Raw genomic sequence first — 10,329 nt, 5'->3', positions numbered from 1 at the left:
GTGATTAAGAATATTATAAACATCTTTTTAAGCTTTAAGCTCTAGAAATGTATGTTGTCTAAAGCACCAAGCAATTAGTGTTGGCCTAAGTTAACATAAATTCAACAATTAAACATTTTACACAGTTATAGTATGTATTCATATTTGTTTCTTTTTGCATAAAGAGGTTACTCCAATCTGGTGGGGAGCAGTGATAAAGAGAGGTCAGTGGAAACTGGTCATACTGAAGAACAGATGGGACAAGACTCAATACGTTTTTGAAAAATGTTTTGGAATCATATGAATCTATTACCTGTTTTAAAAATTCGTAAGATTAAGTGGGCCACTTATAATCAGTATGAGACAAAGACATAAAACTAAATTCATGACAGAATAACTGGATTGAAATTGCTTATGGTTTTATTATGTGCCTTGTAAATTTAGAGTCAGAATCCGAAAATGGAGAGTCTTAAATTCCAATGAATAGGTGCATAAACCGACACAAATTGATACTCGATTTTACATTTATTTCACAACTCTCAGATTACAAAAATAATGCATGTTCATTGTGAAAAAAATTGAATGTACCCAAAAGTACAAAGAAAATTATCATCAGTAATTACATCACCACAAGATTAAAAAAAAAAAATTGGTGTACATACTTCTGGTCTTTCCTAAGTAATATATTACACAGTATGTGTGATTTAAAGTCAACAATGACTATAAATTTCCAAACCCAGTTTCTCTTACTGAAAGAGAAATAACAGTTGATTTCCATACTGTGGGCATGAGGCTAGGCATTTCACAGGCATTTTCCCTTCATCTCTACTCCAACCCTGTGGATTAAATAGACATTTGTCCCAGTTTATAGAGAAGGAAACTGAAGATCTAAGAACTTAAACAACATTAACATGCCCAAAGGTTCACATCTAATAAGTGGCAAAACCAAGTTCAAAACTATATTCGTCTATTGTAAAAACCGTTGGTTTTTTACTGTACCATGATGCTGCTCCCATGAATTTTTAGAAAAAAACATGACATACAAAACCCTCCTAGATTATCTTATTACATGTGTTACATCAAATGACAGAAATGGGAAAATGATATATAACTTGCCCTCAGCAAAAAAACTGTATTTGGCTTTTTAGAGGTTGAAAAGTATCATGGTATTACTCTTCTTTCACCTCTTACAGTACCCTGTCACAGTACCCTGTCACCACCATCATCATAGTTGAAAATCAGTGCTACTGCTAGGAGAAATTTATGGCATTAAAAGAACTGAATGCTGAGTGGAAGATCATGTAAATACAATTTCTTTGGGCATTTATGAAACTACACATTTCTTGGAGTTTAAGTCAGTTTTGCTTTTGAAATGACGAGTCTTTTCTGGAAAAAAATAAGATAACATTGATTAATACCTAACGTTTTTAAAGCACTTATTGTCTACTAGGCACTATTGTTCATTAAATCCCACAACAGCCCTTTGAAGTAAACATTTTTATTTTCTTTCCTAGTTAATAAATGAGAAGGTTGTCACAGGGAGGTCATAGAACTTGCTCAAGATTTACAAGCAGTCAGCTTTGGAGTTCAAGAGTGAGCTCACACAGCCTTGCGTCAGAATACATACCCTTAGCCAGTTCAGTGGACTGCATCTGTGTCTTCTCTGAGAGTTCTTATGGAACCTCTTTCATAGGAAGAATACATTTAACCCTTTTCCCTTTTAGAAAAAAAGTGCAGCTCACTGCCAGTGCTTCTTTAATTTTACATAAACACACTCTTTGAGGCTGAAGCAAATCTGACTGATTTTCAATGTGAAAAACAAATATAAAAACTGTTCTTGGAGTTATTTCTAAACAGAACTAACATCAGAATAGTCTGAATCATCCGAATCGTCAATTTCCGAAAAATCGGATTCACTGAATGAATCTTTGGCCAACAATTGTTTGAGAACGACGTCAACATCACATGTAGGAATGCTACATTTTCTAGGACTTGACATTTTCAACCATCAAGAATTTCCATATTTTGTAAATGGAAATATCACTACTAAAAACAGAATGCTGTAAGTAGAATGATGTATTTTGTTTCCAAAGTCGATATACTAGAGCAATGCAAAAATAATAATAAAAGCAAGATAATTCATGGCAAAGTTTTCTCGGGGTAAATGCTGCAAGCACCGCTGGCGAATATTCTCGGGGCCAATGGGAACAGGGTTAAAGTTGAGGGAACAACTCCAATATTATGAGATGGTGTGATGGAAGGTAGGTATCCACACACTGTTCCTTGTACCTACTACTGCTAGAAACTGTTGGATCAGTCGGTGTTCACTCATTTATCTTCTTGCTCCAGGTAAAACTGCTTCAGTGAAAATAATGGCAGATGTTCCTGTTTTTTGCTTGAATGCTTGTTATTATATGAGAGTTATAACACCTCCTAATTTATTGATAAGCTCTTAAAGGATCTTTCCTGACAAGATGGTCAGTGATTTCGGCCGAGTGATTTTTAGCAATAACCACAGGTGGCAAAGTAATAGCCTGTCTGCTCTTTTTGTTCCACCTAGAGATAACATTTTCAAATACACTAACCTGCAGTTTCTCAACTGGGGTAAAATGGCATTTTGAGCAAGACAACTCGTAGTTGTGGAGAACAATCTTGTAACTGTATGGGATGGTTTAGCACTTCTTCCCCGCCCCACCCGCCCCCACCACACATATGCATAAACAGAAACACTCCCACACTTTTTCAAATGCCGAGTAGGGGGATGACGCAGAACTGCCCGGCTAAGGAGTAACCAGTATTGACTGGGTCATTCCCCATAGGAGAAGCTGCTGACAGCTTACAAGCCCCTTCCATAGTTCCATACTCCATGTGAGCCACAGCTAACACCACCCTGGGACTGCAGCTGGTCAGGATGGTGTTTCTGTAGACTGCTTTCTGACATTTTAAGGGAGAAAGAATTTCTGTTTGTTGAAATTGTCACCTACCAGCTAGTTTTGGGAAACCTGCGTGTACCAGCTCTTCATACAGGTGCTTGGCCGGATCAGCCTGAGTCATCAGGGTCCCATGTAGCCAGATAAGCAGAGCCCTGTGGCCATGTTCACGGAAGCTTTCATTTCCTGTGCCAAGCACAAGAGGTCCGAGGTAAAACACCACGAGCTGCTATCTCTTTCCATTGTGATCTCGGTTCCAACTAAACTTTCTGAATGACTGTGGTTGCACATGTCTGTTCCTCTTCGAAAAAAGCCCTTCCAGTTGCCCTCGCTGTGCTGCTTTATGATGACCAGCGTTTGCATTCCCTCCAACTCTTGGCTCGCACCTACTGTGCTTGGCACACACCCAAAGGAATGTACAAGAGAGAGGACAGCTGTGGTGCCTGCCCAGTGGTAACAATTTTAATGAGATGTGCAACTTCTCATAGACCAATGCTCCTCAAACTCCCAGTGCTTATTTCACCTGGGTATCTTAATAAAATGCATGTTCGGATTCAGTAGGTCTGGGGTAAGAATCCATGCATCTAACAAACTCCCGGGTGCTGCTGCCACTGCTGCTCCATATTCCCCACTCTGAGCAGCAAGCACGCACCATTCATTCTGCCACTCCAGTTTCAAGAAAGCTACTCTGAGGGAAGTTTGCATCTCTGGGCCAGGATTATGCATTTGACAAATACTCACTGGATGTCTCAGCCTGGACAGGTGTTGGGGGAAGTACTGGGATAGGGAGCCACAAAGCCACTGTGGTTCCCAACAGGATGTCACTACAGGCTCCTTGCTCTGAGAAACAGTGTGCAGGAGCAGACATGCTGTGCAAAGGAAGGGCCTGAGCTCTGCAGGGGTGAGGGAGAAGTTCACTGGACAGACTGTTACAGAGAGGCAGGCTTTTCAGGGAGAGGGAACTACATGCTTACAGAATGTACTCCTGGACAAGTCCTCTGTTCCTTTCCTAATCTTGCTCTTGACAAACTAATTTGTCTAAAATACCATCATGAGTCTTGTTACTCCTCTGCTCAAAAGCCCACAAACTCCCCATTGCCGGCAACCTTACCCTGAATATAAGGGTACATTACAATATAATGTACCCTGGACATTTACAATATAATTGAATTGTAAATGTCATTGTTATTGTGCCAACTAGATTATAAACTCCATCAAACATGCATGGCTTAGAGAGCTGATGTATCTGTCCCTCATCCAGCAGAGAAACACTCCAGGCCCTCCATAAAGGTTCCATCGAAACACTTTAAAATCTCCCTTGTCCTGCTGGCAAGTACTCTGAAGATAACACTGTATTTTCCAGTCATCTCTTTTGGTCAAGATAGAGTTCCAGGAGGCAACTCAATTTTCCTAAAGACTTCACACAACACTATAAGCCTAACTAATGACAAAAAAGAAATCTCAACAATAAAAAAAATTTTCTAGTTAGAAACTAGTATTTAATGTTTTCAATATATTATCGTCTATTTTTCACATGAAAATGAATCCTAAGAATGTGCAATACGAAGTCTCATATACTTGTATGTGGTATAAATAGTGTGTGCTCACAGGCTGTGCTTCTGCTATCCCCAGTTCCCAGCAATCCCTGGTACAAATCGACCCCTGAGCAAGGACACCTTCTCGTCTTAGGATGTCCATGAGAGGGCTGTGCTCTGAATAAAACACTTTGCCAAGAAACGTGTTTGCTTCATTGTTTTCAAAGCTAATTAGTTGATTAATGCCAAGTAAACTTTCTATGTTTCCTAGGTTTTCGTCTAACTACAAAAAAGCAAAATTAAGGAATCTAGCTGACCTGACCTCACTAATTCTGACAGTTTGAGTCCACCTGAAATGATTCCATTGCTTGGAATCATCTAGCCAAGAAAGCCCTCTAAGTCTATATTCCCCGTGTCTCTCATGGGACAGCCAAGTCTCCCCTAAGGCAGCGTCCTACGAGAACCGTTTCTCTCCCACCCACCTGGTTTAAGGAATTCCTCTTTCTGGAGCGCGGATTTAAACAGTGAGTCTATTGATTACAGAATAAACCCATTCACCCCAGGACAGTCTCAAGGAACATAGAAATCAGACTGGCTTCCCACTGACACACCAACTGTTAAATCCTTGCTTCCTTAAGTGACTGTCCAGTTGGGAACCTTAATTTCTCTCTAAGCTAAATGCCACATGTTTGATATGGCTCAATAAATATAATCATCCCTTGCAAACTTCAGTTTACTGCAGACCATGCACATTCACTTTCTGCAAATCTTAACACCCAAATCACTGGTATGGATTTAAGCTAGCTGCCCCTATTCCTGGGCCCCTCGAAGACTGCGGCTTATTGTGAGTGCCACGCACTTCCTTGGAAGACCCCACACCAGGAGGCACTGCTGTTCCTAACAGTGACTTCCTCCTGCCCACATCACCTGGTCCGTACTCACCTGACCACTGTGCCTCAATGGCTCTAATCTGGTCATCTGTAAAGTTCCACGAACGGGCCAGCCTCTGCCACTCATTGGCCTTCAGCTGATGGTAAGCCAGGCCCCAGAGGAGCATGCGAATGTGTCTGGTCTCCAGACTGTGGTCTTGCTTGAATGTCAGAGGAAAGCCTGTTGATGGGTCCCCGATGCTCTCATGATGCTCCTAAAGTGAAAATAATTTATCAGAAGATTTCAGACATGTTCTACTGATTACCTTATTTCAGAGTATATATGTTTTTCATACATAACTAGTAAGGTGGTCACTGAGACTATGTTTTCAATGCCATCTGTCACTGGATCATTTTTTTTTTTTTTGACATCCAAAATGGAAACAAATGCTTGAAATTAAAAGCTTGGGTACCGTCTGTCTGACACAGGAAATGTGAGGGATTTTGCCTATTGTGTCCCATGCTGCTTAGAACAGAGAATGAGAACAGAGAGGCTGTCTTGGGAAAGGATGTGTCACAACAACAAAACCATCTTTAATGGCCTTTGTTTGAACCCACACCCCCTTTTCTTCTTTTGGGTATTTGATGTTCTCATATCGAAGCTTCGGTGAGCCCAGATTGGCTGTATCCTTAATAAGACCCCATAGATGGTCCCTCATTCATCCTGCTCTCTGGTGAGCATGAGGAGAGCAAACTAGGATCCTAGCTCAGGGTGGGGCTTGGGGAAGAGGTGACCCAGGGGGTGGAGAGGACAGGAGTGGACGTCATTTAAAGTCACTGCAGCCAGACTCAGCCCAACAGCGCTATGCCTAGATTGGCAAGGTTCCTTTTGTCCCTTCAGCAGAATCCACCAGAGTCCTGCAGAATCAAACCACAAACACTGGAGAAAATCACTGAGTGAAAGCAGGCAGCGCCGCTTCCTAGAACTGTATGTTGTGCTTATGCCAGTAGGTCTCCAGGTTATCCTCCTGCAGAAGGTTGCAGATCAGTTAAGGACGCGTAGGACACGCGGCCCACCAAGAAGTCTGGGACTTCCTACTTACCTCTCCTTTTTCATGTATAGTGACTTCTATTTTTGTCTTTCCCTTAAATAGAGGTGTATCTTAATGAAAATGTTCTTAACAACAAGATGGGAATCAAGGCTGGGGCAGGAAATGAACCAAAAGTGTCTAGGACCCTGGGTTTCAACACTGATGAGAAGAACTTGATGGGCCCCCACCATGGATCCTTCACAGCATCAGCAACCTCCTCCAGGAAGCTCAACAAGGGAAGCACAATAAGCTCCTCCTGGGAAGCTTGGCCAAGAAGGGCAAAATCTTCCTCTAGTATCTGAACTTTGTGTATAGAAGTTGGAAGAGGAATGGGAGGTGTGAACTACCCATAATTGTTTTAGGGACTGTAAAAAGCAGGGTCTTCTCCAACCCAACCTCAGCTTTACTTCCACAGTGCCTAGCTCCCAGGAATTCCAAAAGAAGTAAGGTTGAGGATGGGGAGATCCAACAAACTTGGGAGCTGCAGCCCACTTCACTTTGTCCTTCTCTCCTCATTCCATCTCCTGAAACAATGACGAATCCAACAAGAACAAAAGCCTAAACGTCACAAGGGAAAGGGAAGAACACAAAATGCTTCTGCATTTATCTTTGTGCGATAACATTTTTAGTTCTTCAAGAAACTTACATGGTTTGTGCATTTCAGGATTGGATTGTGTGGTCCCTTAGGCTTCCATTGAAAAGGGCAGGAGATTTGGAAAGTCTAGGTCTTTTTCAGCAGCCAGTGAAAGCATTAAATAGCTTGCCTGCCAAAGCACTGAACTATTTGCAGGAATAACATGAGCCAGAACTGGTGGAAATTAAAATAACATAAGTCAGGTTTTAGGAAGCTCCCATTTGCCTCTGAACCACTGAATTCAATGATGGATGATTGGGTGGTTAGGTTAAAGGATAAACGAATATAAGAGAGGAATTTAAATCATATCTTTAATCCTTTTACTAGGAACCATTTTATATTAGCCAAGGATATAAACTTGTTCAATGAACAAAGATAATTTAAAATAATAAATGCATTTGGTTAAAAAAATGTTTAAAGATACATCTTAAAAAACCAGTATTTCTCCCACTCCAGACCCCAGGATCCCAATTGTCACCAGAGTTAACAACTCTTACCATTTCTGGGGGTTTCCTTTAGCTATACTCATGTATTATGTATGGTTTTCAAAGTATACCTACCTCTTATGTCTTAAAGATTCATTAGGAAAGAGGGCGTATTCATTTGGTGGGAAAGTAATTTATTCTCATCTACCCAAAATAATTTTTAAAAAGCTATCAGGAATTAAAAATAGAACCAATGAATATTTCTATTTCCAAAGAAAATGTGAAAGCAAGTTAAAGAGAAAGAGAAAAGATGGAACTTGGTAAAGTTGTCTTCAATAAAATACAATGGTAATTTAAGAAATTGAGCCTGAGGATATAGGAAAAGAGGAAGAGGTAAAGGGAGGAGATGGAAGAACGTAGAATATGATGAATGGGAGAGAAGAAACAGAGAGTTCCAATTGTTAAAATTTAAAAAAAAAAGTTTTACAAGCAAAGCACCTTTTTTTCTGTTTTGTTTTACAGGCAAGAAAAGTTGCAAGGAGGATGGTGTGACCTTTAAAAGAATCCATATATATCAAGACTACCAAGCTAATTAAACAGGATTGTGAGAGAGAAGGAGATGAGTAAATGCTTTTTGCTTTAAGGATTTAAGGGAAATTTCCCAGGACTGGCCAGGTGGACAGCAATCCACGTTCGTAGAAATTCAGGGTGGGCCTCAAGTGATTAGGGCCTGAATTCTGGAGCTAACACATTGGGCCAGGGGTAGCCATGCAGCCTAGAATGGAAACAACACATCAGTAGAATGGAAACCACACATCACTGTAAGTCAAGAATGGTGCCTGGCAGTGCCATTCTTGCCTGAGGGCATAGAGTTGAATCTTGCAGGGGAGGGCAGTCTATTGAGAAGCTGCATGGGTAGCAGATATCAGAGAAAATAAAAATAAAAGAACAGCAAAAAGAATGACTTACAGACAAGTTTTTTTGCGTTCTTAGATGAATAAGGTTTTCGTGACTCTCACAGAATACTTGAGTGCCCGAAAGCACGCACAGGGGTGTGTTGAAAACTGCCGAGCCACAGAAAGGAGTTTTTTAAACCACTCATTCGTGCTTCTGGGAATAGCTCATGGCCAGACTCTGGACAGAGGGCACAACCAGGGCGTCACCCATCAGGGCTTACACGCTAGGTCCATTAGAGCCAGCCTGGACAATGCCCCTTGGCCCTAGTGAACTCTACGCACTCAGTTCTGACGTCTGATGTCAGCAAAGGAAGAGGCAGATGTTCATTCCGTGAATGGGGCAGAACAAGACAGAAGGGAGAGTTATAATTGTACTGACCAGGACTCTGCTCATTAGAGCAAAGAATGGCACAGACCCTGCACTGCCCCTCAAGAAGAAGAGTGTTGCCAGGAGAGCCCCTGCTGTGCTGGGATCGGCCTTCCTTACCTCTCTCCAGGCGTAGTATCTCTCTGCTTTAATGAGCATGTCCACCACAAGGCTATGGTTGCTCCTGGAGGCCACAGCCAGGGCAGTCTTTCCTTGCTAAAATTAAAAAAGAAAAAAAATTCAGGTGGTATGTCCTAGTGATTAGGAGCTCTAGTTTTGGAACAAGGGGGCCTGGGTTCAAATCTTGATTCTACCAGCCCATGCTGGGTAAATTTAGGCCAGTCCTTTGCTTCTTTGGGTCTTTATAACTACCCCATAGTGGAGTGGTCAGGGGTAAATGTGATAATGCATATAAAGCCTTTAGAACATGTGCTACCCTGAACATTTCCTAGCCTCGTTTGCAGTTAGATATGTGACCTAAGTTCTGGCCAACAGTCTTTAGATAGAAGTGGGACATGCAACTTTTGGGAAGTATCTTTAAACAGAAGAGGGATGAACGGCATTTTCCTTCTTCTCTTCTCCCTCCTGAGTGGAATGCTGACATGATGGCAGGAGCCTGAACAGCCACTTTAGACCAGGAAGTAGAAGTCACGTTTTGAGGAGCATTCAGTAATAAGACAGAAAATGGCTGGATCTTATTAAGAATAATATCAATAATGGCAACGCTGGTAATTCATAGGTCAGTGGACCCCTATCTAAAATTTTTTCTATTACACCATACTGCCTCCAACCAAACGTGAGAGGTTTGAATCTTAAAAATGGAATGATCAACAAGCGCTGTTCTGGACATAATTTTGAGAATGAACTGCCTGGAGCCCACATGGTATTTTAGACAAATTACAAAAAGGTACACTTTTCTCAAGATGGACAGAGCTCAAAGCCAGGGCATAGAGATTTGCAAGCAGAATCCTCTGGATTTCATCAAGTGCACCACTTCTACATCTAAACATTTTACCCTGAGCAAAGGATGCTCGTTCTCATTTCCTTTTCAAATGCCCCATGAAGAATTTGCTCAGAAAACAATGAAAATTAATAGTCAGAAAAGACCCAAGAAGTTCCAATCTCAGGAACCCTTATGCTTCCAGAAATATATCCCAAGTATTATCTTACATGGTTAGATATTCGCAATGAGTGCAATTCCCACCAATATAAATGATTTGGTTCATAGTCTAGGCACTAAGACCCAGGCGAGCAGGAAAATTAGGGCTGAAAGTAATCAGCCTCTAATCAAAAGAGAAAGTAATGAAATTAGGAAGAACTGCATTTTGCAGGCATTTAGCAAGCCTCTAATTGTATGCTGTCTACATTCTGGCTTGTAAAGCCATTTGAATCACCATAATTAGCCTGCTTTGAGAAGGCAGCATTCTGAGAGCCAGAGTTTCCAAGTTCATAGGAAAATTTTCCTAGGGAATATATGCTGGAGTGAAAATCCAAACACTTCTGCCCTTAGGGGTTGGGAGGTAGCATGGATAGAAGGTTCTCT

At 41.3% G+C, this 10,329-nt stretch overlaps 1 protein-coding gene across 11 annotated transcripts in view; it reads right to left on the bottom strand.

Moving 5' to 3' along the window:
• Positions 1-485: 485 nt before the first annotated feature.
• Positions 486-10,329, bottom strand: part of ANKDD1B (ankyrin repeat and death domain containing 1B) — a 53,689-nt gene continuing 43,845 nt past the window's right edge. For 10 of the 11 annotated variants that reach the window (XM_015140290.3, XM_078004900.1, XM_078004896.1 and 7 more), the window contains 4 exons: positions 8,907-9,002; positions 5,387-5,588; positions 2,964-3,095; positions 486-1,365 (listed from right to left, as the gene is read on the bottom strand). In XM_015140290.3, the coding sequence (XP_014995776.2) occupies positions 1,304-1,365; positions 2,964-3,095; positions 5,387-5,588; positions 8,907-9,002 (492 nt within the window). In that variant the 3' untranslated portion in view covers positions 486-1,303. Of the gene's footprint in view, positions 1,366-2,963; positions 3,096-5,386; positions 5,589-7,050; positions 7,213-8,906; positions 9,003-10,329 lie in introns of all 11 variants that reach the window. The other variant, XR_013418386.1, reaches the window with a different exon arrangement.

The sequence above is a fragment of the Macaca mulatta genome, chromosome 6, assembly GCF_049350105.2.
Source record: "Macaca mulatta isolate MMU2019108-1 chromosome 6, T2T-MMU8v2.0, whole genome shotgun sequence".
NCBI lineage: Eukaryota > Metazoa > Chordata > Mammalia > Primates > Cercopithecidae > Macaca > Macaca mulatta.
The sequence above is the reverse complement of the archived record's forward strand: the minus strand, read 5'-3'. Positions and strand labels throughout refer to the sequence as shown.